Source organism: Ambystoma mexicanum, chromosome 3p (assembly GCF_040938575.1).
Source record: "Ambystoma mexicanum isolate Mex_15411 chromosome 3p, UKY_AmexF1_1, whole genome shotgun sequence".
Taxonomy (NCBI): Eukaryota; Metazoa; Chordata; class Amphibia; order Caudata; family Ambystomatidae; genus Ambystoma; species Ambystoma mexicanum.
This window is the reverse complement of record NC_090925.1, coordinates 663,449,831-663,476,642: the sequence shown is the minus strand read 5'-3', so window position 1 is coordinate 663,476,642 and position 26,812 is coordinate 663,449,831. Positions and strand designations below refer to the sequence as shown.

The 26,812-nt window shown below is 44.2% G+C and overlaps 1 protein-coding gene across 9 annotated transcripts in view; it reads left to right on the top strand.

The window, feature by feature from the left end:
• The window catches only part of LOC138580695 (uncharacterized), a 583,872-nt gene extending 562,984 nt beyond the window's left edge, over nucleotides 1-20,888 (top strand). For all 9 annotated transcript variants that reach the window (XM_069651438.1, XM_069651437.1, XM_069651436.1 and 6 more), the window contains 4 exons: nucleotides 14,316-14,351; nucleotides 14,447-14,467; nucleotides 14,571-14,585; nucleotides 20,688-20,888. In XM_069651438.1, coding sequence (XP_069507539.1) covers nucleotides 14,316-14,351; nucleotides 14,447-14,467; nucleotides 14,571-14,579 — 66 coding nt within the window. In that variant the 3' untranslated portion in view covers nucleotides 14,580-14,585; nucleotides 20,688-20,888. The remainder of the gene's footprint in view (nucleotides 1-14,315; nucleotides 14,352-14,446; nucleotides 14,468-14,570; nucleotides 14,586-20,687) is intronic.
• The last annotated feature ends 5,924 nt before the right edge of the window (nucleotides 20,889-26,812 follow it).

The window sequence follows — 26,812 nt, the reverse complement described above, 5'->3', positions numbered from 1 at the left end:
CTTTTTATTAATGTTGCCCTCACAAACGTCAGGCAATTTTCTGGAGGGACCAACTGTCTACTGAGAGAATTAAGCTTGGAGGTGTAAGTAGTGGACGAGGCCAGGGTGTTAATATGTTTGGTCATGGAGAGAGCTGCATCCAGGTAAAAGCCTAGAGTTTTTACATGTTTCAGGACTGGGATATTTGCGCCATCAATACAGAGGACGCAAAGGCAGAGTCTAGGTTTTTGAGCTGAAGGGGGGGGCACAATGAGCAGCTCTGTTTTGTCATCATTGAGGCAAAGATTGTGGGTGGTCATCCAATTTTGGATGATGCTGTAGACCATATTTATAGCAGAGGTGTCAGCCTGGCAGTTTCTTGTGATGAAGGTGAGTATCTGGCTATCGCCTGCAAAGTTGGTATATGTAATACCAAGGGAGTCAAGAAGGTCGAATAGGGGCTTAGTGTATGTGTTGTAGTGGGTTGGGGAGAGGCAGGAACCTTGAGGGACCCCAAGGGAGACAGAGATGGGGTCTGCTGCACAGTCTCCAATGAAGACTCTGGAGGTGTGATCACTTAGGAAGGATTTGACCCAAGTGATGGCACATGTGGAGAAAAGGAAATTAGAGCTATGTTGGTGGAAGAGTGTATCATGATCCACCAGATTGAAGGCAGCAGAGAGGTTGAGAAGGAGGAGAATAGCCAGATTACCTGAGTCAAAGATGTTGTCTATCTGGATTTTGAAATCCAGCAAGGCAGTTTCAGTGCTGTGTTTGGGCCTAGAGCCTGATTGCCTTGCTCCTAGCAAGTGATGAATTTTCAAAAAGGGTTGAATATGGGACTAGGCCTTGCAATCATGAATTCTGAAGAGGAAGGAGGTGCTGATGGGGTGGTAGTTGGTGGGAAGGGTAGGGTTGAGCAATGGTTTCTTAAGTAGAGGAGTAAACCAGGCAGCTTTGGGCACTGAACTGGTGTAGAAGAAGGAGTTGATGAAGTCAATAATGACAGTGGTAAGTATGGAGGTGCAGGGCTTGACAATATGAGCTGGGCAGGCGTCTCCCTTGCAGTTGAATGATTTGAGAGAGCAGATACTTTCGAGTACATTGGCTTGTGATACTTTGGAAAAGCTCTAGAAAGTTGGTGGGGGTGATTAGGTGGGATTAGGTGTGCCAAAGAGTTCCATTATGAGGGTTCTGCAGTGAGTTGTGCTTCTTTGGCAGTGATGTTGTCTCTTACTGTGTCTATTTTGTTTGTGAGGGCGGTTTGGATGGTGGAACACCAGTCTTTGTCTGAATGAGCCTGTTAGCAGGGGGAAGTAGGGTTCTCTAACCCTTTGAGAATGGAAACGAGTTTTTAGGCATTGGAGCTACCATTGGTGATTCTGGAGTTATAAGAGTTGGCTTTTGACAATATAACAGCCTTTTTGTAGGTTTTGGTGGCTCTGGAGAGAATATCATGATTAGATGGAGTGGGATGCTTCCTCCATAAGTGTTCCTGGTCTCTGTGTCTGTGGAGGATAACAAGAACCAGATTTTAGATGGCTTATCTAGATTTTGTATTTTGGGTTTGAAGGGGGGGGTGCACGTCCATAGGATGGCTACGTCATTAGGAATGTATTTTGTCAGGGGCAACGTGGTGAGGAGGGTCTGCAGAGCGGGTGCAAGTTACTCCTCAGTGAGCTTGCAGGTATTATGCGCCATAATGGAATTACAGGGTGTGTGAGGTAGGTCAGGGGGCGGAGTGAGTCAAGTTGAATTCTACCAGAGAGTGGTGAGATCAAGATATGGAGTTCACAGCTGAGATGATAATGGGAGCATTTATGGTGAGGATGCAGTCAAGGATGCAAACTTTGGCATCTGTGGGGGTGGAGAAATGCTGAGTAAAGCTCATATCAGCAAGAGAATTGGCAATGGCTGTAGCTTTAGTGTCATCAGTGTCACTAAAACCTAGGTTGAAGTCACCCAATAGTATGCATTTGGTTGTGGGCTTGATGAGGGGGTTTAGCAACAGGGGGATGTCAGATTTGGCGGTGCTTGATGAGTCGGGTTGCCGGTAGAGGAGTAGGAGGTTGTAGGAGGTTTGGGGGTTGATAGTAAGCTTGCTTAAGTGTATTTCGTAGCCTAGAACTAGTGGGGTGAGGTCTGCCTGATATTTAGAGATGATTTGGCGATAAGGGCAACACCACCTCCTGGTGAATTGGGGCAGTCTGCTCTAAAGAGAGAGTAGTTGGGTGGAATGGCTAGAGATAGAGATGGGCCAGAGGCACTATGGAACCAGGATTCAGTTGTCATAAGGATGTATACGTGGTGGTCAATAATAAGATCATGGACAGCAATGGAGTGGGCTCCCAGAGAGTGTACGTTTGAAAAGGCTCAGCTGATGGTCACAGTCTGGTTGGCTGCAGACATGAGCGTATGAGAGTGGAGGGTTTTGGCATGGCCAGGAGGGTAAGGGTGGTGGTGGTAAGGGGGAGGTGGGAAGGATGGTGGAGACGTTCATGAGGAGAGCCTTAGGTGTCTGAATTTGCCATCAATGAGTGCAGTAAGCCCAGGGGGTAGTAAGCTGCTTCCTGAAGTATGAGTCCAGAGCTTTCAGAGACAATGGGCCTCATTACGACCCAGGCGCTGGACCATGGTGCTATTAGCACCATGGTCCATGCCGGCCTCCGGCATGGTTGATGGCGGAATTACCACCCCCATCACAAGGTTGGCGGGGGCGGTAATTCCCCATTCACCATTTGCCCTTCCCCATTCCCATTTCGCCCCATTTGGGCATAATGGGGATGGGGAAGGTGCTAATTACGGCACCGTAAATTACGGTTGCCGTAATTAGCTCCAAGGTCCCTTAGCGGGTTGGATTTTAACGCCTGCAAAAAGCAGGCGTTAAAGCCTCCAACCCGCTAAGGGACCTTGTAATCAGGCGCTAATGATTTAACGGCGCCGACGCTCTTTACGGCACCGTTAAATCATTAGCGCCAGGGTCGTAATGAGGCCCAATGTGTTCCAGAGCATGGGAGGGAGAGGATGGCAGTCTGGTCTAGTGGCAATGTCCTAGTGTTGTAGGTGAGCGAGAGGCTGGGAAGGATGGCAGTGAGTATGGCTGGGGGATACGCGGTAGGTCCAGTAGGGGTGTAGGTGAGAGTCAGCGTGAGGAAGGGCGAGGGGACAGGTGAGCCAGGGGTGGTAAGGGAGATACTTGACTCTGGGTATCTGGTTTAGTCAGTATTGCACAGTGTTGCACTGGGTCCCTTGGGGAGTGCGTCTCAGAGTAATGGCAATATGCAGTGGCAGCAGAAATGAGGTGGGTGGTGGGGTAGGGGAATGATGTTGCACTGGTGTTACAGTACATTGCCGGGGGGAGGGTTGTTGTACCCTTGGCTAGCTTGGGGTGTGCAGTGCACGCTAGCACTGGGATCTCTAGGGAGCAGAGGATGTACAGCGGCGGTAGAAACGTATTCAGTTTTCCTGGATCACAGCACAGGGCTAGGAATGATTATCAGTCCCTGAGGAAAACTGAATGGGAAAGTTATGGCAATTAGAAAGTATCAAATACAGAGCCCTTAATAAAATTTGCAAACCCTGTTAGTCCATTGGGACTTCTGCAACTTATATCCTCATGGAAACCGGGTGTTCTGTTCTCCAGCAGGGATGAGGGAAGAACTAGTACCTGCGTTCACGTCATGAAACAAAATCGACACTTTTGTTATTTCACAATGCTTCTGAAGGAATGTAAGTTATTTAGGCTAGGTGTTTGTCTTCATACTCATTTGAAATTTACAAAATGCAGTATATGTAGGAATGTTGCATGTGTGAAATACCCCACTCACCATTACTTGGGACCGGGTAAAAACCGACACAATTTGAAATGAAGCCTGTTTGTATTACTTCCCATAAACTCCCAAAGTAATAATGAGGGTCTGAATGAAAATATTTGTGTCATTGTTAAATGTTAAAACAGGTTGGTTGCCAGACCCACATGATATGAGCTACTCCCAAATGAAAATACTATGTTGCCCTAGGAGCAATGATGATGATGCGGGAGATTCTAAGCTCCTTAGAAACGCTCAAATGTAGGTTTTAAATGTGGTTATTTCTATCCTAAATGCTTCTTCCAGTTGATGTTATCAAGAATAAAATGTGTCCAAGGTCATTCCCATGAGCAATGCCTGACATTGTTTGTGCAATATTGCTTTGTTGGCTTTCCTCACTTCACGATCTCGGTCCTGGTGTGTCTCAGTAGAATTTCCAGCTGACCCATGCACAGTGACATGCAATGCCATACTGCTGCCAAAAGTCCGTTCATTCAGTTTGGAGGGAATGGAACAGGGGGTGGGGCGATTTACGATTATTGGACTCCACATGGAGCTTCTTGGCATTGATTTGTTGATTAGAACATTTTGCCGAGTGCTCACAAAAGGTTCAAATGATCTTGCAGCCTGCTGCAGCAGTAATATGGACAATGTCGACATTACATACCTCTGCTAAATATAGCAGGACTTTGTTCTCAGTTTATCCCACCGCGGAGGGTGCGCGGTTATATCCCTCTCTTGGATATAAGAAGTGTTGAGATGGTATAAACGGCATCAACACTTTCACCCAGATGCTATTGATATGTTGTGTTTCTGGAGCACAACACACATAGAAGAATTAAAAAAGTGGCCCAAAAACACCTCGGAATGCTGCATGGGGGAAGTGATTTAGCTTTAAACAACCACAACGTTAGATCTCTTTACTAAAATGTGTACACAATATTAATTCATTGTGTCTTCTACCTCTTACATCACCATTCATATTTGTATAGTTATTGTTGTAGCTAAAGCACATCATCTTGGGTATGCCGGGGTGTGCACGCTCAACTTTCCCCATTATTGTAGGGGGATATTTTAATCTCCGCCTTGGGGTGTGCACGCTCAACTTTCCCCATTATTGTGGGGGGAGATTTTAATCACCGCCTTGGGAGTGGAGACACAGTTTTTTACCCTTCGTGAAGAGGAAAGGGCATTTTCTGTCCCTCAGCTTTGATAATTGCTCCAATTACCTTGTATTAGGCATTGATATTATGGGAGATATTCGCTAAACTTGGATACCGGGCAGTCAACGGAAGATCTAAATTGAGCTCAGCTGGGGACTATACATTTAATAATGGTAGGTTCTGAATTATTATTGATTATTTTTCAGTACCAATGAGTTAGTGGGGGTGCATACCTGATTTCAAAATTAATAGAAGGCCAGAGAGTGATCACAATCCGCTATCTCCCATCTGGGTGACAGATGATATTTTGTTCAGGAAGCCACAGGTACTTTCTGCATTGCTCATAAAGGGACCCAGATTTAGGTTAGGATGGTGGAATAACGCCAATGGAAATATGTTAGGTCAACATAGGTTTACTCCCAGTTGCAATACTAGCTATCCTCATGAAGGGCTTTGGGGACTTCCTGATTATATCTAAGTGAATTTCTAGACCCATGGTTTCCTCATGGGATCATGAGAAACGCCATACCAAATCTTGCTGTTTGATCACTATAAGGACATGAGAACACTTCTTCTGGTGGCCTTCAAAAAGCCTATGGTGGACATTGGGGGACTTCGAGTTAGGCAGCGTGATTTGAAGCTAGCTCTATCTGAGAGGAAAAGAGTGCTGGCTAATAAAAAATGGAAACTTTGCATGAGGCAGTAGAGAGGGTGGACTCTAAAACTTTCTGGGGTATTGTGGCCAGGAACAGGGCAGGTCTAGATAAAGGGTGTTCAAGGCCCCTTGAGGTACACATAGATGAAAAGACATGGTTAAGACATTACAGCACTTTAATTAGTAACAAGGCTATGACTGAGATTGAATGGAAGGGTCTCATTGTATTGGGTGGAGCAGAGACAAACCTATGGATCCAGTAACACTGTGTGAAGGGTTGCAGGTTTTTCAGAGACAGAAACCCTTCAAATCACTGGGATAGATGGTGTCCCGAATTATTGATTTTTTACAACACCATATATATGGGGCGACTTCCTTGATCAGTTGCTAAATGCCCTCATTTGGACTAATCAAATGCCAGATAGTTGGAAAATGGGATTTATAGTACCAATTTACAAAAAATGGAATACATCTGCACCATCCTCTTACCACCCCATGACACTTCTAGACAGGACTAAAAATCACTTGGAAGAATGGGTTATGGATGAATACCTTCTCTCAGATACCCAACTATGCTTGAGACTGGGAACTGGCATAAATCAATGCCTTCATTTTTACTTGCTTTTGGCAAAACATGTCCGCCTTTCTACATGGCATTCATGGATCTCATCTCAGGGTTTGACCATGCAGACAGGTGAGTACCTTGGAGGATTCTTTGTGACCTTGGGGCTCCCAGACTGTTGATAAGGCTGAAGGAATACCTATATGAAAACTAAGAATATGTATTTGATATTGGAAACATGGCGAATTGACCTAGTGCTTGAGGTAGAAAAGGGAGGTCGATAAGGCTGTGTTCCTGCAACCCTTCTTCTTAACTTATATGTTAACCTGCTCACCGCTCACTTGAAGTCATGCACTGTCGATGTACCAAGATGTGGTGCAAGGAGATTGCCAGCTGTCAGCTATGCTAAAGATGCTGTTCTCCTAGCCAGGACTCCAAGGTCATTACAGCTTTTCATTTCGGGCTAATGCAGAGTTTATGAGGGACAGAGGCCCGATGGTAATTATCCAAAAGTGTTTTACAAAGTGTGTTTCCATTATACCTAAAAGGTATTCCCACTATGTATCTAGAAGGACAGCTATTGTGAGACCATATTACGAAAAATAATTTTTAGATGAACCAGATTGTTGATGGCATTTTTAAACTGTCTAAAACTCTGGGAAACGCCTCAGCCGAACACATATTGAATACATATGAGGGTAAAGCCTTTGCTAGAGGGATTAATGGGTGTGAGGTCTGGGGTTTTACTAGGGCATACAATCATCAGCAAACTGAATATCTTTTTTTAAGCAAACTATATCCCTTGATATGTATTCATTTGGAAAACGCCATGGTATACCTTTCTGATATTATATTCATTAGACTCTGGAATGCCCTATGGTCTGATAACCACAGACTTCTGACAAAAGATATGAGTTTGAACTTGAACGCCATGCCGGGTTCTAATAAAATAGGCTGGCTTGCACACAGTAAACTTTTGTTACATTAATTATCATGGCCAAAGCATTTTTGAGGACCAATTGAGCTCCAGCAATAACCCCAACAATTAGTAAAAAAAATGATCCATGAACTTCTCGGCATCGGCAAGAGAGGTCGAAGCTGTGTCTAGGCTATCTGTCAGGGCATAATGAGTAATTATTGCAGGACTCTGTGCTTTTGCACTGTATGTTTATTGCTCACTCCCAGAGTTAATAATCTGCCATTTGTAAGGAGGAGACTATCAACTGGAAGTGTTTGTGTGGGGCCTCTGAGACACTCAGCCACTTCATTCTGTTTTGCCCAATTGTTTCCTGATATCAGAGCACATGTTTATTGCATAATTGAAGAGAACGTGGTGTTAGGTCACATCGTCCAGCACTGATGTTCTTATTAAGCTTTTCAAGGATAGTGGCTATGTTTGTGTTTGCTAACTTCCTTATGAATGCTTGGTCGAGGAAGAGCAAACTGAAGATGGTTGGTGACAGGGTTTTTTCGGATGTAGAACAAATTTATAAATGCACATTGTTAGGAGAAGTTGTTAGACTCTAGATATGTCGGTAACTTCTATCTTTCTTTTCTTGTGTTATGGCATTGTGATTTTAAAATGTGACGGATTTTAAAGTGTATGACTTGTTGATGAAGATATGGTTTGAAATAAACTTGATGATGGTGGTGGTGGCTTCTGGGTAATATTAAACTTTTTAAATGTTTTTTAGTTTTGAATATTGGGTCAAATTTTAATGCATAAGATTAACCTATAATAGTTTTTTTTAACTTCACCCTCAGAGTTCACAGTATACGTTCAAAAGTGCTATCAGTAAATTAGGGTCTCCTCATCAAGTTATAATTGACAGAAACCAAGACAAAGGTTGTATCTTACCTCATGTTCTTGCGAGGAATGCAAGACTTAGATATGCTCACGTACATTAACCAAACAACCTTTCCTCCACCAGTGACTCCTATACTTGGCTCCACCACACTTATATCTTATGACTAGCACTTCTGCCCCATGGTTACATTTTTACAAATTACATGATAGCCTCGAATTTTACTGCCTTGGTTTTGCAAAAAGGTTGCCTGGTGGTGCCTTGTTTGATGTTTTGTGTAAAATGAATAGCCTGCAAACACCAGAATTGTTGTGACCAATGGTGCCTGAGCAAAATCATCTACTACACTATGTAACACAGCTGTCAGCCCAGGTCTCTGATACAAACTTTAACTAAGTATAGGATACATGCAACATCACCCCATGCTTCCTATTCTTTGTATATATGGCAAGCATCTGTATTGTAACCAATGCCCTATTTTGTTTTTTTAAGGCGCTTTGAAGCAGCAACTCCCGTGAATTAGCACATTACAAAACTCAAAAGTAAATCAGTAAAATAAATGTGGCTGGGAAAAACAGAAACAGTTATCCCTAGCAGGGCAGCAGGTGGAGAGGGGAGGGCATCGTGGCCTCTCCATTGCAATACTCTTTCAATTCTCTGGGATTCCTTTGATGTGGGGCACAGCAAGGAAGACGATAGTAAATGCCAAAATCATGCCTTTCCCACACACCTTCAGGTCTTCCAAATACCTCTGTCTGACATTGCCTTTCTCCCAGACACAATGGAAAGGTTGTAAAACAGATAAAGTGGTTTCAAATTGCCAAGTCCGGAATTGAGGCAAAGGAACAACTTTCAGAACTCCAACACTTGGATATTGCTGCAACTGGGATACAGGTGGACTGCACCCAGTGAAATGTGCTGCATGCTGCAGCTGTCAGTCAATTACTTGGGCACAGTGGGTGGAGCGATGTGGAAGACACAGAGAGCTACTTACTTGGCTCTTTGACACCCTATGAATTTACGCTCAGAAGATTTGGTTATTAAAAATTCTGCCATCTTCAAAGACTTTTTAAATACCCCAAACGTCTACTGTGGCAGCCACGCAGGAATTAAGGCCTGCTCCCGCTCTATTGGCTCATGCTAAAGGTAAAGAGACTTTGAAGTTGGTTTAGCTCTATGCGGTGTCTGTAAGTCGGTATTGTGTTTTTGGGAGCGCATCAATCCTTTCAATAACAGCTATTTGTTTGATGTTCTTCTGTCCCACAACCCACAGAGAGAAATTCACATGTGCTAAACATATAGGAGAATTGCGTGAGGGACTTGATTGACATGTAAAAAGTAGCAAGAATAGAACCTCGTAATATAATACGCACACTGTGTTTCTGCATCACGTTGTCTTCATCTTTTTTCACCACTCGAACATGTTCTTCATTATTCCAGGAACGGGAGCTATGAGCAGTATGAAAGAAGTCCAAATGTCAAAAAACTACTATTTAGTTTTTCTAAACGCTAATATTAATGTATCTTTTAATGAATGGGGATCTATCTAATAGTTATGTTTTTGTTATCTTCCAGACAGGAGAAGGCGGCTCTTTTTTGTTGTTGTTTTTGCTACTGTTAAAAATGTTATCACATCTAACTAATTGTGTTGACCAATATGTTTTTTTAAACTTCCCACTCACAGTTCACAGCAGACCTTTAAAGACACACATTCCTAAAATGATTGACAACATATATTTCAAAGCGGCCAGAATACAGGTCTAATCTCAGTTGATATTAATTTGAGGAATTACTTAATGTACTTTCAATGCAGAAGTTCTGAACAGGGCATATATGCAGCGATTACTACTCACACTTCGGCAGGTTAATGGTTTTATTCATAACACATCCATTAAAATAATAAATGTAAAAACAGACCATAAAAAACAACACAGTACAAATAAGCAGTACCTATAAAAATGTCAAATACTCTAAGACTTCTCCAAAAAGCATCTTAAACAAGATTTAAAGCATCATACAATCAATCTAAATCATTATTATTATTGAACAGCGTCAGTGCGTCCATGCATGCACTAATATTATTTTCAATAAAGGTAAGCTTTATCTATTTCTTCTTAAAGTCAATACCATTTTTGCAAATCAATGACATTTGCTAAATATCTTCTTGCCCATCCCACATGCGCATGACTTTTTTTTTATACCAAATCAAATCATACGCACTTTAAGGGGAAAGGCATTTAGCCAAATCATCAGTGCTATCCTTCTTCACTCTCGTGATTTGACTTTCCTTATAACGTTGCTGAGCTCGCCTCCCAAGCAAACGTTTGTAAAGTCTTTTAATTAAGGTAGATGTTCGATGTGTTGCACAGTTGCACATTGCTCCACTTCTGCAAACATTTTTTCAGGAGAGCCTGTGTTACTAAAAACTGAAACTTCCCTGAAACCCCAACTCTGCAACAAAGTAGTCAATCATAAATACCACACAATTGACACTGAGCGAGTGAAGGCACAATCTCAATAAGTGCATTACCTATATAATGATTTACAAGAGGGTCTAGCAGAATTTTTAGAAAACATTCAAAGGAATCTCTGCTGTACTCATTGGTCGCCAGAGTACTCAGGGACAAACCAGCCAGTTTCAGATAAAATATAGTCTGCATCACCTCTAGAGTACGGTTCATATACTACCAGATCTCACTCCATAAAACATTGCCATCTGGGTTTTAGCCTCCAGCATTGATAGGCACTTGTCTAGTCTCCACCCCCGTATACCCCATAAATGGATAGGGGCCCACTAAACCCTGGGGCACAGTGCTTAGCAACCGTCTTTACATGCATGACCCCATCACCACTGCTGTCAAAAGTACTTATTGCATCTAACTGCCTCGATGTTATTGTTGTCATTGGACCAACCCTCCTTTGCCGAAAACCGTGATCTTTGATGAATTTCAAACCATGATCTTTAAAAAATGTACTTGCATACAAATGCATTTATTTATTTTTTATTTATTTCTTATGCGCTGAAAAGCCTGCAGGCATCAGGGTGCAGCACAGACACAAAAGGACGGACACAAGAGATGGGGCAGGATCACTGATCAGTCGAGTGGGGCTTAAATAGCAACGTTTTAAGGGATTTTCTGAAAGTCCCAGCATTTTGGTGTAGGGTCATAGTTGGTCAGTTGCAAGCCTATTAAAGTAATGTCTATTAAGACTATATTTTCGGCATACATCAGCATGCTAGATTGGCTACCATTTAGAAAAGGCAGAATACACTGTTGATCCATGGGATTAAATTTGCACAAAAAAAGAACAAACAGCAGCAGTGTTGGGGGCAGAGTTGCTTAACCCCATGTTTGTGCGGAATTCCTTACAATAGTCATTGAATCTAGAGCATCATAATGCTGCTGACGTACCCTCATGCTGCATTAACTGTAAAACACCTGCAGGAACCCACATCCCATCTAAATTTTGGTTTCAAATATTATTATCAATAGAGTTAAAACCCTTTGGCCGAATCTAAAGAGGTCCCATATACTTGACCGCTCCTGGCTTTTGAATAGTTCACTAAAATAGCACAGTTAGAGTAGGGTGTTGGTAAGGGAGGGCCCATCAAAATAATTAAACAAAAATGACTTAAATATTTTGCAGTAGTAATTTTAGAAAAGTAAAACAATAGCTTCCACGCATGAAAATTGTCAATCGTGTGGGTAAATAGCTTCCTGTCAAGCTTGTGGGCAGTCAAAAACACATGATATCCTCTCAAACATGAACCTACTCAACAGAATCCCATTTCCCCTGCACAACCAATGATTTGCACTGTTCCAAACATATCTATCTGCCATGTATTGAGGTCTCCTCAGAATCAGAAGGGATATCATGAAAAGCGGCAGAAAAGAGCAGAATAAAGTTTAAATAAACTTACATCAATTTGCAATGATTTTTCCTCATAATGTTCTTGCACTGAACTAATGAGTTTTGGAATCTATCCCTGTACATTTTGGTGGAATGTGTTACATGGGTATTGCAACATGGCTGATAAGTCATAAGCATGCCCATTACATGTGGATAGCATGGTAGAATAGGCATGAATGATAGATGTAAATGCCCTGGTAAATCAAATAACCACTCCAAGAAGACCAGAGAACCAATTGCCTGCCAGCACTTGTATGGTTTTTACTGTGAAATTGTGTTGTACTTCACACAACATGCCGTAACTTTCATCGCAGGCAGTCAGCGCATCTCACAGTTCCTAAAGAGCCCAAACATCCCACAATCCTGCTCCAGTAAAAACAGAAAAAAGCAAACTGGGCAGAAGAATACAAATACATGTAGAGGGGTAATGGCAGATGTAATGTAATGTAATTAAATGCAAGTGGTCAGTGTGCAATGAGATAGAGGAAACAGAGCTACTGAGAATGAGGCAGCGGTGGACCAGACAAAGACGGAAGACACAGCAGACGAATATGAGAGTGAAATAAAAGGAGTCAGAGACTAAGCAAGAAATTGAATCCCAGCAGGGTAGAGCAAGTCAGGCTGAGAAAGAAAAGAAAATGTGGAAAAGATATATGGAGTGATATTTCTAAGCACATTTTACAAAATCATTGTGGGGGGGGGGCATTTTTAATGATAGGGGAGAAGGAGACATAAAAAGCAGTTTTTGCTGAGAAAAGACAGAGGAGCCAACAAGCCCATATTATGGAAAGAGGTGAAAGCAGGGTGAGGTGACACAATACTGGGATGATGATGAATGAGGGGAGTGGAAAGAGAGTGTAATGCTGAACAATTATAGAGGGTTGCAAATGTCCAAGAGCACAATTATTCCCTTAATTCTCCTTAATTCAAATGTATTAATCCTATCTTTACCACACCCTTATAGCTTTTAGGATGTGTGGGTGCCATCTGTACCACGCCATTCCATTCACCTACACTCCCTTCACACTTTAGTAATCTGACATCAAAAATTGATCAACGGGCAGGTCGGCCATGTTTGATTGCTGGCTGTACCTCACACTGATCCTAATGTGCTCAATGAATGGCTTTCCCAGACTCCACTGTTCTCGCCATGTGAAAGGAATTAAATAAATGGCTATCTCCATGCAAAGGATGTGTGCTCTATGTTGCCCCCCTGAGTAGCTCAAACACTGTAGCCCAGTCCACTGAATTCTCCAAATACAGTAGTTGAGGCTTTTCATGATCAGGACCATGGGCTCTGTGCTGCACCATGTCTCTTTGTCTCACATTGCCTGCTAAGGGTGCAACTGGCCTCCGACGAAATAGGACAACTTACTGATTTGCTGCTGCCAATGACATCTGGCAAGACTGGAGTAGGGTCATTAGCATGCCCGACTGATTTTCTGCTGATTCAGCGCAATCCAATCCACGTTTTAGAGGTAGCCCTCTACAAGCATGTTATCAGTTAGCACATTACCAGTGATCCAGCTCTACTGCTCCAGAAGAGGCACACACCCACCTCTGATTAGAAGAATCCACTGGAGGCAACAAGCCCACAGGCATTTTGAAAATGTTTTACAATAAACTAACTTCCTTCTGTGGAAAGGTGTTTGAAGCAAAAAGGGAACTAAAGTCACTCTGTTGTAAACGAGCTTGGCTCACAAAAACAACCAAAAAATCAGACATAGGGATAGAAGGGTTGGTGTTATTTTGGGCAACAACAAACAAAATGCAATACGTTCTACTGTCCTTGTTTATCGAACTATGTTCATGTTCTTACTCATAGGTCTTTCCCTGAATTGAGTAGATTCCTTTCTACATTTCTGGATTTGTTTTCCCTGAAATGTCATAGGGACTGTAACTGGTGCAACACGGAGAGTAATGAAAATAAAGAAAACACATTGGGTCTCATTACGAGTGTGCCGGTCCAGTAAAAATTCCAGTAATACTGGATCAGGCATTTTTACCAGACCAGCACACTCTGAGTTTGCCGGTAGAGCAGTTCAGGCAACAACTGGCAAATAATTGCCACAATCACTGGCACCGGTACTACCAGTGCCGATGATTGCGGCAAACCCATTCCATGAAGTCTTATGGTACTCCATGGAATTGGAATTTACCACTGTTGCCGGCTCCCATAGTATCCTGGTAACACTGAGATATCGAGTGCCCGTAATGGTAAGGCAGGCTTGCCAGTAAGCCACGGGTATTACAGGCGGGTTACTGGCAAACCCATAATTACCGTGATAGACTGGCTCATTGGGAAGTGAAGCTACGTGGGTACGGAAGGTAGTAAAGCAACAGTTGTAGCTCTACTTTGTAAATCAACTGTGCGTGTATTTTGTGTGTCCTTACCTCATGATCGAGAGACTCCCTCCTTGTCTTCTACAGAGCTTTGGTGGTGGACTCGACCACCATGGAGTTGTGGTAAGATCTACTTCATTTTACTAGATTTAAAAACATGTTTTCTTTCCTTAATTATGTACATTAACATCTCCATTATTACTATGTTTTTCTTACAGGGTGACGTGGGTGGCGTTATGGTACGATATTATATGTTTGCTATCCTTCAAAATGATCTTTCTCCAGTGGAAATTGTGCACTTCTAAACCGCTAATATATTGTCTGTGTTACTTTCTCTTACAGGTGCACTGAGAACTGGTAAAAAAAGCAGATTTATTTTATCCCAACTAATCTATTTGCTTAAAACAACATTTCAGTGCTAATGATACTGTACATACATCACTGGTTTAAAGTCTTATATGCTCAGAACACAGTACTTCTGGATTCTGGAGGAATACAAATAGACAGAATCATAGTTAGTGTTACTGAAGCCCATGGAATCATGTGTTGTCATTTTAGTTTTGAGCCTGATGAACTCAGACACTAGCACACATCTAAGATAACATGTTTCCCTACGATGACGGCAATAGCATAATTCCTGACCACATGGAACCCCACAGTAATTGGTCAATCTCCAACATGTAGTGCTCCTTTGGCTAAGTCCATGTCTGCCCAAAGTTTCCCTGTCTCTACAGTGCTTCGTCCTCCTTCCTTCCATCCCAAATATCAATGATTTCTTGGCATACCAAATTATTGTTCTCGGTTACTTAAGACATAACTGGTAGAAAATCAACTCACTCAACCTTCATGCTGACACATTACTAATGCATGATGTCATTTGTAAATGAAAATGAGTATTAATTTGTGGTCACCGAGTCAATACTGCTCTTCCTGGGCGATTGTGCTGGCCGGCTGTGCCATGTCCTCACTTCTGTGAGTTTTGTGGGTCACTGATCTGCTGTGGGGGCTGTTTTTGCCTCCCTGTTTAATCTTAGCAGTGTCACGCTGCCGTTGCTGGTGGGATTGTGGTGCCTTATGCCTCACTATTGTTGTTTGCGACTCTCGCTATTCCCTGTGCATTTGGAGGAGCTGCCTATGCCGCCTTACCATGCGATGTTAGCGGTGATGCATGCACGATGGCACTGAGTTGGCATTTGGTCTCAGACTGATGTGTGCTTGCGGCCGCCTTTGGACATTCAGGAATCTTGGAACTGGTTGTGGTCTGAATTGGTGGTGCCGGGGACTGCAAGCATTGATGTTGGTTACAGGTCCTTCTGGCGAGGACTCCTGTCTTCCTTCTCTTTCTTCTCGCTGTTAGGGCTGCCTTTACTGTTCTACAGGCTCCTGTTTATGGGATCTGATGCCATGTTCATCTTCCTCCTACCCTCTAGTTTTATTATTTTAAATGTCATTAGTCTGGCTCAATCATGTTGCTAGCTGTTCATCTCTACAGTTCAGTGGATTACCATATCGTTTCTTGTTTTGTGGTTTATTCCTTGTCTTTTTCTTCCTTGTTTTTGCTCTGTATTATATTATTCATCATTGCTTATATCTCATACATGTGTGTACAGCGCTTTGCCTAAAGTATTTTAGAAATGTAACAAACAATACACAGGTATATTTGGCATTATATACACATAGTCCCATTTAGGTATTTAGAGTTATGTATAAGAAAAAAAGATGTTGCATTTTCATGCTATTGAACATGTTGCCATGCCATGCAAGTTAGCATTTGGGAAGCTGCTTAGGAAATAATGCCTTGTGTGGTATGTTATATTTCGCATTTATATATACGTAGTACATGTGTGCATTGCATTCAGATCTTGGCTGTCTTAATTATTGCTGCACTTCACCCTGCCTCCCTGTTACCATCTTCTGTTTCCCTTGTTCACCTCTGTAGTCGCTGTCTGCCTGTAACCTGTATCTCATATGCTTTCAAACCTGTGCAGTGTATGTGTTGTGCTGCATTTTGGCGCTCTGTTTTAAAATTGAATCTGTATGTGTCTTTGAACATGCACAGTGTATGTTTTGTGCTGCTTTTTGTGCTCTGCTTTAAAATCGAATCTAGGTGTGCATTTGAGCTTGCACAGTCTATGGTTTGTGCTGCATTGTAGTGCTCTGCTTTTTGTATTGCATTGTAGTGCTCTGCCTTAAAGTAGATTCTTGGTGTGCCTTTGAACCTGCCCAGTGTATGTTTTCTGCTGTATTCTACCACTGACCCAGTCTGGGTTGTTTAATAATCTATGTAACCCTGTGCATATTTTGTGTAAAGCCCCGCTTCCTTCTGGGCCTGCACGGCTGCTAGGCACATCTGGTGATTTATGTATGCATTTTGCAGCTACTCTGTCTTCTTTATGCTCCCTCCTCCCCAATACATTTCTATCCATCTCCCCTATCTATTCTAAATGTTACACCATCATCTATCCTATCCCTCTCACAAAGTCTGGAAGAAAAAAACTTTAAAAAGCACTCCTGGACTCTAATCCAGGCCTACCTATTGCTGAAATCTATGTCAATGCTACTTCTAGGTAGACTATCACTGACATCCTCTTTTCTGTAACTTCCCCTAATCTATGGACCTCCACATGGTCTCCACTCTTTCCCCTTTTTCCTCTTCTCGCATTAATGGTGGCACTAGATGGGAAGTACTTTTGGCATACTTCTCTTCCTCTAGGTGCATCATTAATGTCTATGACAAAGGCACTGCCATGGCCCAAGGTTCTCAACCGACTCTCCTCCTCTTTGACCGGCACTTGCCTTCTCTCATGTTCTTCCCCTGCTACCCCTTCTTCCTCCTCTCCTCTAACCTCTCCACCACCACCGACAAGAGTACCACACCCCTGTAGCCCCCCTCTGAAAACTTTCAAAGGTGGCAATCAGCTTTACTTAGCTACTCTGAATGCTTGCTCTGCTGTCTATCCCTTCTCTGACATAAGTCTCCTTCTACATCCTCGCCCTTACAGAGATGTGGTTCATTGCCAGCTCTGTCATTGCTCTTGACACTCTCCTTCCTGAGGGCTACAAAATCATCTCCAAACCTAGACCTAACAAGCCAGGAGGTGGAGTGGCCTTTATCTTCCCAGAGTGGGTCCGTGCTTCTATTATGGCTACTCAATCCTACTCCTCTTTTGAGTGGCACATCTGTAGACTTGTGTAGAGGAGAAGCCAAGTACCCCCACTCCAACTGCCCCACCTGCATTACCTGTCGAAAGGGAACCGAAGTATGTGACGTATGCAGAACAGTTGAACCAGCAAAGAGCAGAGCGTGGGCTCTGTGCAGTACCCATAAGAATACCCATACCTAAGAGAATCTGGGAAGCAAGATACCCATTGAGAAAACCATACCTACATTCAAGACAATATGTTGGCCATTTGAATGAAATACCTGAAGAAGTAGAGAAGATGACGGATGAAGGCGAATGGTGATGTCATACAAAACCGAATTGACACCCATATAAGAGATAAACAGACCAGATAATGCAGACAATCTATAAAATATTAAGATGAAGTAAGGATAAGTGACATCTTGGGATCAAGGTAAAGAATCTTATGCCACAGACCTGATGAAGATACTTAGTTAGTTTTAACGTGTACAGATGCTACAGAAACGCAAGCAGCAAAATAATCATGAAGCTAGTCACATGCTTTTAAATAGATATATTGCAGTAAGCGCCAATATATACATATATAGATACATATGGATCAGTAAAGGATGGATGATTCCTCCACGTTATGAAGCAGTGCTGAACAAAGCAAAAAGGCCTCATTTCAGTGTTGCAGTTAAGAAAAGCAATTGAATTAAACATAATAAAAGCTCAGCTAAGGAGTTGACTGAGCCAAGAAAGCCAAGGTCTTATCAAACTGGAATGGGCTGACACTGGATACAATTAGTGTGAAAGAACAGAGGCTCCTGTTCAGAAAGGTCAGGTAAAAACAAAAGACATCAGAGGAATATTGGAGAATAAAATCAAGTACACGAAAAGCTCGATTTCATGGTATCCAGTCATGTGGTAGAAGGAAGTTGGACGGTCGAGGTGGTCACACCTACGCACGGTGGCTGGCTGAGGCCCACACTGCCTGAAATTCTCGGAGCACAGTACAAACTCAAGTCCAATCTTCAAAGTACTAATTGACACTGAACCATTGAGGTGATGATGAATTGCTACAGTAATTGGTGGGAAGCTAGTGCTAAGACACGCTCATCCACACCTGGTTGTTCAGCCTGCAAGCTGCTAGACGTAGGTGGAAAATTACTGATGGGGTTAGAAGCCAACCAATTGTAGAGGACCACGTAATTAGGGGTCCTATAGTTTGTGTAACCAATGGGATATTGTACATTTAGTGACGTTCATAGTGGCCATTTTGAGGGGAGGGCTTAGTTGCTCCACCTGATGTTAATTATCCTACTACCTTCCTCCACTGTTCTATACAGATATAACTCTTACTTAGACATGCACATATACCCAAACATACCCTCCGTTAGGTTTTTGTAGTTTGCCACGTAGGGTGAAGTTGGTAATTTTGACAATAGCGGTTGGTGCTTAGGTGTGGAACAAGAAGGTGAGAAAAAGTAGCCAAACGAATGCTCAAAGTGTAATTATATAACTGCACATTCCATCTTTTTCATAACAACCTGATTGGCTACTGCGCCTGTCCAAGATGCTAATAAGTAGATAATCAATGGGGTTTGTGTGTATTGGGTGGTACAAGTTGACATGACAAACTGTAACCAGTGTCGCGCTTGAGTACTTAGTGCTTTTAATACAAGGGTATGCCAGCGCATCAAGTATAATTGCCATTAAAACATTATGTCCAGAGTGCTAAATGCATCTATTTTGTTAAATGAACTGACCCACAAAGAGAGCATGCAGTATAAGTTTGTAAAATAAAAAGGGACAATTAAGATGGGTGCCCTGAAAATGTCAAAGTGGTGTCACATAGGCGAGGTTGCAAGAGCCAGGGTTGTGCAAGGGCAATGTTACAAGAATCCAGGGGAGCAAAGATAGCAATAATGGCAGAGAGAAACAGTAGATGCTGGCAGCAACAGGAAGTATTTTGCTTGTGCAGAATCTGCACCTCAGGGGTTCATGGGTCTGCACCATTGCTGTGAGCACCTCGATTTGCAATGTAACTCATAGAGTGTACCCCGTTTATACACTCTGTATGAAAGTGTAAATGGTCTATGAAGATGAAACACACTACATGTAGTTCCTGTTAAGGAGTTCTCTTCCAAACGAAATTCGGCCCATGTATGGTTTTGCCACCTTCCAGATAATCGGTCAGAACATGTCTATTCTGTTACATTGGTATCACTTCACGTGGTGGCCACATTGATTGGACATCTCTGGGAACCTCCTGAAAAGCGCACCTAGAGGCAACATGGTGTGCTCATGTCTTTCCTCTGTGCAGTGGGGAAAAGCAGAACGTTCAGGAACATGGCTGTGTGTTCCTGTTCTCATTTGTGAAACAGGGGAACGGATTGCCCACTATTCAAAAACGTTTCCAACGGCCTTTTAAAAAGTATTAGTGCAAATCTTTTCCAAATCAAGACATGCTTTATTGCTTACAATGCTATGAAAACATCGGGTTGTCCTTAATCTCACACTCATTTCTCTTTTGGTGTGGGCATATGGTGTTGCTCCTCCTACCCCCTCATTGCTCCCATGCTTCCCAGATCCACCAAATCCTCTTTAAATGATCCTGTTGATTTGTTTTTCCTCTGCATTCCCCCTACTACTTCCTCGAAGATGCACTAGCAGTTTTCTTTGTAGTTCTCATCCAAATGTAGTATTATTATGTTCTCCCCCTTGGCTTCTGTCTCCCTCATTCTACCCCTCTACCTCATTTCCTGTCTCTCATCCTCCTAAACCCCATCTCTGAGTCTCCTGCATTTTCATTGGACCCTTTCCTCAAAGTCATCATTGGCCTTTCGCTCCTACGCGTGTTGCTCTTCTGACTTCTCTGCTTAGCACTTTCTTTCGTAGAATGTACAGATTCGTTCAAAAATAGATCCTTATTTCCTGTTCTCAAGAGACCTTCTCTCATTCCAGCGCATGCAGTCTTACATAATCATCTCTTACTTCTCCTTATATTTCTGGAACAGTCCTCTATGGGTTAGTTTCCTACATTTCTAAATGTTCATGCAATTTTATTTGGTATATGATTCATGTCTAGTTCTTCTTCCCGCAATCCCCGGTTTTAATTCCCTGCAATGGTTTACTTAGAGAAACGGTTAACTCTATTACAAGGCATTGCAACATTCCGACTAGGGGGCACAAAAGGGCACCCGATTAGCTAGAAAATAGCAAATGTGGACCCACTTTCTGTAAGATGCTATATGTGCTGCGTTTGGAGATATTTGTGTTCTGATCCTTTACCTAGGATAATCTTCTCAGTATTTCTTGTGCATCTCTATTTCAGGAGTACATGGCGCTGCTTTCCCCTGAAGGATTCAAGGCAACTGCTATTTGCTGGTTCCCATTTCAACTCTGCATCTGCACGCAAGGGACCATCTTCCAGCTCTGTGTGTGCAAAGTATATGATTGTCGTTCATCCTGTTGTAACTTTAAGCTTTAAGTCTCCTCTATTCGCAAATAAAGTATCAAAAACTTCACAAATGTCCTATTGTCTCTGTTTCCAATTGGATATGTTTGTTGGTAATGGTTATAAGGTTAGGAAGAAATCGCATGTAGCAGGTACTGTATCAGACACGTAACCATGACATGTGTTTTTACTAGAGCGAGAGGAACGTACTATATTGTCTGGTAGAAAGAGACACATTTTGAGGGATAATTCTCGAAGGACAAGCCGTTCTTCTTCTGGGCTGTTGAGAGTGTGTAGACGTTATTGCTTTAAGCAAATAGTTTCTTTGTTCCTGTCTGTTTGTTTTATTGTTATTTTTTTTCTTTCATTTATATAGTTATTTTATTTCATTTACATATTTGTAAAGCGCCAAAGCTCTGAAGCATCTGGGCGCTATATATACACACGAGGACTATCAAAACGGGACAGGACATATACATCCTTGGTATTTGTTGATTTGGCTGTTTTAAAATTGTGCTTGTTAATTGTTCTGTCATTTATGTACAGCTCCTGGCTATATCAGGTTAAAGTGTTTCATATTGCATTTTTAAATTCATAACTAAAACTGAGGAAACCTTCGTGTGACAATACACTATGGTGGGTAGTGAACATTTCTTCAAGCTATACAGCTAAAGAGTAATTAAAATACTAATAGTGGGACTGGCCACCAGGGGGCGCACGGATGGTATCGCTCTCCGTGTAGGCTCCGCGCAAGGGTCCTGAAAAGTAGGTTGAGCCCCCACCACGAGACCCCCATCTCCTACTTCATCGACGAAAACCAGCATCGGAAGTGTCCAGGCACCACCTGGAGAAAACCTGAAGCAAAACGGAGCCTTTTTCACAGAGAAAACTCCCCCTGTGCCACACGCAGTATGAAGGCTGGATGGGCCTGCGTGCCTCCTCCACACGCAGAGCCGTGATACGCGCGGCACAGGGGAGTGGGCCCCAGCAGCTCCAACCCACATCGCTGCTGGGGCCCACTCTAAAGTACACGCATATCTCCTCCCGCAGGCCCATCCAGCTGTCCCGCGGCCTCCAGGTTCGTGAATTTGAGGCCCGGACGAGGGCCGTCTGGTCGCCGGATCCCGTGCAGCGTTAGATCAGGCCTGTGGAACACCCCTGTCCTACGGTGATGCGGTATCACCTCTCTTCACCCCGCTTGCTTGAGCTGCTCCTGTTGCTCGCCGTGTGCGCCGAGCCCCCTTTTGGATTCCAACTCGGCTGATGAATTGATTGGTGAGTGGGGCCTGGGGCTGTTGAGGTGCCCGTTGTGATCCGCCCTCCCCCCCAGTGGCATAGGTGGAAAGAACCGCAGTGCTCTGAGTACCGGAGATACTTGAGGAGGCCCTGGGCAGGTTTCTCCAGGCAGCAGAGGGCTGAGGGTTGGGCCCCTGTTTCTCAGGCCGTGTGCCCTCCTCAGCCCTCCAATCGAACCCTGAGACTATCGAAACAAACTACACTGAGCATTGGGCCTGGACTAGGCCGCGCGCATGAGGGTGGCCTGAAGAGGCTGTGCGTCGACTCCTCTCCTTGGGGACCGCCCGGGACCCGAATTGAAGGTCAATACACCGAGCGAACGAGAACATTGGATATTGGATTCTCACACGGCACCCTGCTTTCGCACAAAAGCTCATAGCTTTCAAGCGCCCACTCTGGCGGGGCTGACCTCTGGCGCATTGTTGAGACCTACCCACTTCATCGACGGGGTCCCGCCGCCCATGAACCATAAGGACAGGTTGGCAAAATACAAGTTCACACCGACCCACGAAACTCTGAAGTCCCCCATTGACCTTAAGATGTCGACTGTTGCGTCTGAGGCCGCAGCAACCAACTCGCGGAGATGCAAAGCATGAGGGCAGACATAGGCAGCAAAATCGACAAAATTACACAGAGAATGGACAAAATGGAGGACAGGCTGGAGCAGGTCGAACACAATCAAACCTCCTTGAATACGTTGGAAGCCCAAATGGACCACCGCATAGCGGAAGTAGAACACAAGGAAGAGGCATTACGCCTAAAAGTTGAAGATCTTGAAAACAGGGAACGCCGTAATAACATACGTGTCTTCGGCATCCCCGAAAAGGAAGGAGAATCTGATTCAGACCTGAAACAGACCCTGCACGCCATCCTGAAGCTCCTGTTTAAGGATGAGACAGTGGATGAACCCAAACTTGATCGCATTCACTGAGCCGGAGGCAGGCCGGGAGGTCCGCATTCAGTCCTGGCTAGGTTTCACAACTATGCGGACAGAGCCAGGATTTTAGATAAAGCCAGACACGCTTCATTGCTTACTCTCGGCGACGCTACCATCTCGCTTTAACAAGACCTATCATCGCTCACGCTCGCAATGAGGAAGAAATGCTCCCCGATTACGAAAATGCTGAAGGATAAAGGCACCAGGTATCGGTGGGGTTACCCGTTCTCACTCACCTTTGAGAGTTCAACAGTGAAACTGGTTTCGGAAAAGGACATTGCAGACTGCATATCTGACATGTTGGGTACCCAGGAGGAGGGCCCCTCCCATGGAGAGTCGAGGAGGGAGGAAGGTGAATGGCACACTAAGGGCCCGCGGCGAAGAGGGATCCAAGGTTCCAGGAAATTTCGGAGAATGAACAATTCACAGGACATGGAACACTAATCTGGCCACCAGGCTGGCATGCTAGGCCGCTGGGGGCAAACGAATTTTGTGGTGAGTGATCCGGTTGAAGCTGGTCGATTGGGCGCTGCCCGAGGCAGAGAGACGCGATGAGGGTGAGTCAGACTGAAGGGTTCTTGTATAACATACACCAATGATGTGCCCGATTCTCTGGTCGCACCTTTAGACTCTAATGCGTTACTCATTTCGTGCGAATGGTGAACTTGACCATGTATGTTTAGGATGCCCATAAAGAGATACGAGGTAACACTTATGCTGGAACGATGCCTTTGGGGGGTCGGAGTTTTTGTTTTTGGTTTGTTGATAAGTTACGAGCACATAGTTGGGGGCTCACTGTTATTGATGTCTATATTAAGATAGGACCGCTTGTTTCGCGGTCTCCTCTGGTGGTCTGAGACCGACTGGGTGATGTTAACTCAGACGGGTCGGGCGCCGAACGTAGAGGGGGAAAGGGGGGGAGGTGAGTGTGGAGCGGGTGGGAAACACATACTTTGTCACAACACAGACCTGAGGGGCACAAAAACACAATTTGGATACATAAAGGGACATTATACGTACTGGACAGATCAGTTTTGTCCTCCGAAGGACTAACTGAGACCCATTCCGAAGAATACGAACCACACACTGCATCATCAAACATGATACGGGCCATGAAGCAGACAAACTGGCTGCATATACACTTACCCAAAGCTCAAGATGGCACCTACACTCTATAAGGACACGTTACACATTTTCAAACTCAATGTCAAGTGTTTGAACTCCCCACAAAGAGATCCATGGTTGCCAGGGAATTTAGGAGATCAAATATAGATATTCTATTCCTCCAAGAAACGCGATATCGAAAGGGTGAGGAGAGAGTGATCCCAGCACGGGAGATCGGACCCTCCTTCTGGAGCTAAGGTATCTCGAAAAATGCAGGAGTGGGGATCCTAATCCGCAAAGGCCTCCGGGTGACAATTCTTGAGAAATAGATGGACAGGGTGGGGAGGGCTCTCATAGTCTTGGGAAGCATACGGGGCACAACAGTTAGCCTTGCTAAGCTTTATGCGCCTAACCAAGGGCAAAATAGGTTCCTCCACAAAATCAGTGAGAAGGTTTTCGGCATGGCCAGGGGACACATAGTTCTCGGTGGGGATTTTAACACGTGGATGGACAGTTCAAAGGATAGACAAACTAAAGCTGATGTGGCAGACCCACCCAACACGCGGAACGAGGCAGACATTAAACTAACCCTTAATCTTTATGGTCTCGTGGACAGTTGGCGCCATTTGCACCCGACGGACAGAGGCTTCACCTTCCACTCCCTCCCCCACGACACGCTCACGCGTATCGATTACATCTTCCTCTCAGATGGCCTCTTGCACACATTGCAAGCAGCAACTATATACCCCTCTGCCTGGACGGATCATGATATGGTTATGGTGGATATACTTTGGAACGACCTGGCCTCCCGGAATACCAAATGGAGATGTAATGACTTCTTATGGGCCGACTCGGTCTTCAAGGAAGCTTTGGAAACCGAGATCGAGCAGTTCTTTGCTTCTAATGACACAGGGGAGGTAGGGAAGACATCCGTATAGGAGGCAGCCAAGGCAACTTGGAGGGAGGTGCTTATAAGGGAAGGGGCCCAAAAAAAACCGAGAACGTGCCGTGACTACTCAGAGAGGAGTTGAAAATACTTATCGCGGGCAAAACTGCCCAGACCCTACAATACCTCAAACAAAAATATTATGAGAAGGGCGACAAGGCGGATGCCCTCTTGGCGGCTCGTCTCCGTGCACAGAAGGCGGAGAGATGGGTTGAGCTTATCGAAAGGACGGATGGCACCCTCATGGACACGACAGTGACTTCCCCCGAGGACGTACAAGAAGCATTTGCCTTCTTCTACGAAGATCTGTATGTAAGTGACCCCCCCCTCCTGTGGGAAGCATAGACACGTACCTCAAGGAGGTGTGGATCCCCTCACTCACACTCATGGAGGCCGATTCCCTAGACATGTCAGTCACAGAGGAGGAAGTTGTAGAAGCCATAAAGCGCTTGAAGACAGGTAAAGCCCCAGGAGATGATGGATTCACGCCAGGTTTCTACAAGACATTCTCCACTCTCATTGCCCCCTTTCTTGCATCTTTGTTCAACCACCTCTTTGACACAGGTCACACTCCTCCATCCTTCTCTCAGGCCCTCCTTGCAGTCATTCCGAAGGAGGGTAGAGATCCTAAATACTGCAGCTCCTATCGTCCCATTTCTCTCCTCAATATTGACGCTAAGATTTATGCCAGGGTCATTGCGGCCCGGCGTGAAACGCACCTCCCAAGGTTAATACAATCTGACCAAGTTGGTTTCGTTCTTGGGAGACAGGGCGCGGACACTATGAGAAAAACACTTCACTTACTCCACGAGGCACATGGTATGGGAGGTGACCCATCACTTTTGTCGTTAGATGCCGAGAAGGCCTTTGATAGGGTGTCATGGGAATTTCTGGAACAGGTATTGGTCTCGAACGTGTTAGGGCCAAAACTATGCCGCACCATCAAAGTGCTGTACACCTCCCCCACAACTTCAGTAGTGGTGAATGGAGGTTATTCACAATGGTTTCCACTGGAAAGGGGGACGAGGCAGGGCTGCCCACTGTCAGCGATATTATTTGTAATGTCCCTTGAACCGTTAGCTCAAAAATTGAGACACGATAGTAGAGTCAAAGGTATCACAGTAGGTGATTGAGAATACAAACTGGGCCTATATGCAGATGATATCTTATTACACTTAACTGATCCCTTAGATTCGGTCCCGGCCGCGCTTGAAATAATTGAAGAATATGGTCTGTTGGCAGGCCTGAAAATTAATACTGCGAAATCTGTCCTCCTCCCAATTGACAAAAGTAGAGACTCTGAGGTCGAACGCTTTGCCCCCCTAGGAGTAAAAGTCAGCCTCACCATGCTCCGATACTTGGGTATTAATGTTACTCGGGACCTAGGATCCCTATATGAAGCCAATTTCCCACCATTGTCACTTGCTCTTCAAAAAGATATTCAAAGATGGTCCAAGCTCACCATCCCTTGGCTGGGCCGTTTACATGCCATAAAAATGGTGATCCTCCCTAAGATACTATATTTGTTCCAAATGCTTCCGATTAAAATGCCCCCAGAATACTTCCCCAACACAAGAAAATTGCTACTAGCCTTCTTGTGGCACGGCCAAAAGCCTAGATTTCCGAGATCCTTGCTCCAGCTTCGAAAAGATAATGCAGGGGTAGGCCTACCGGACATCGAAACATACTATAGGGCGGCCCAACTCCGGGTCCTCCTTC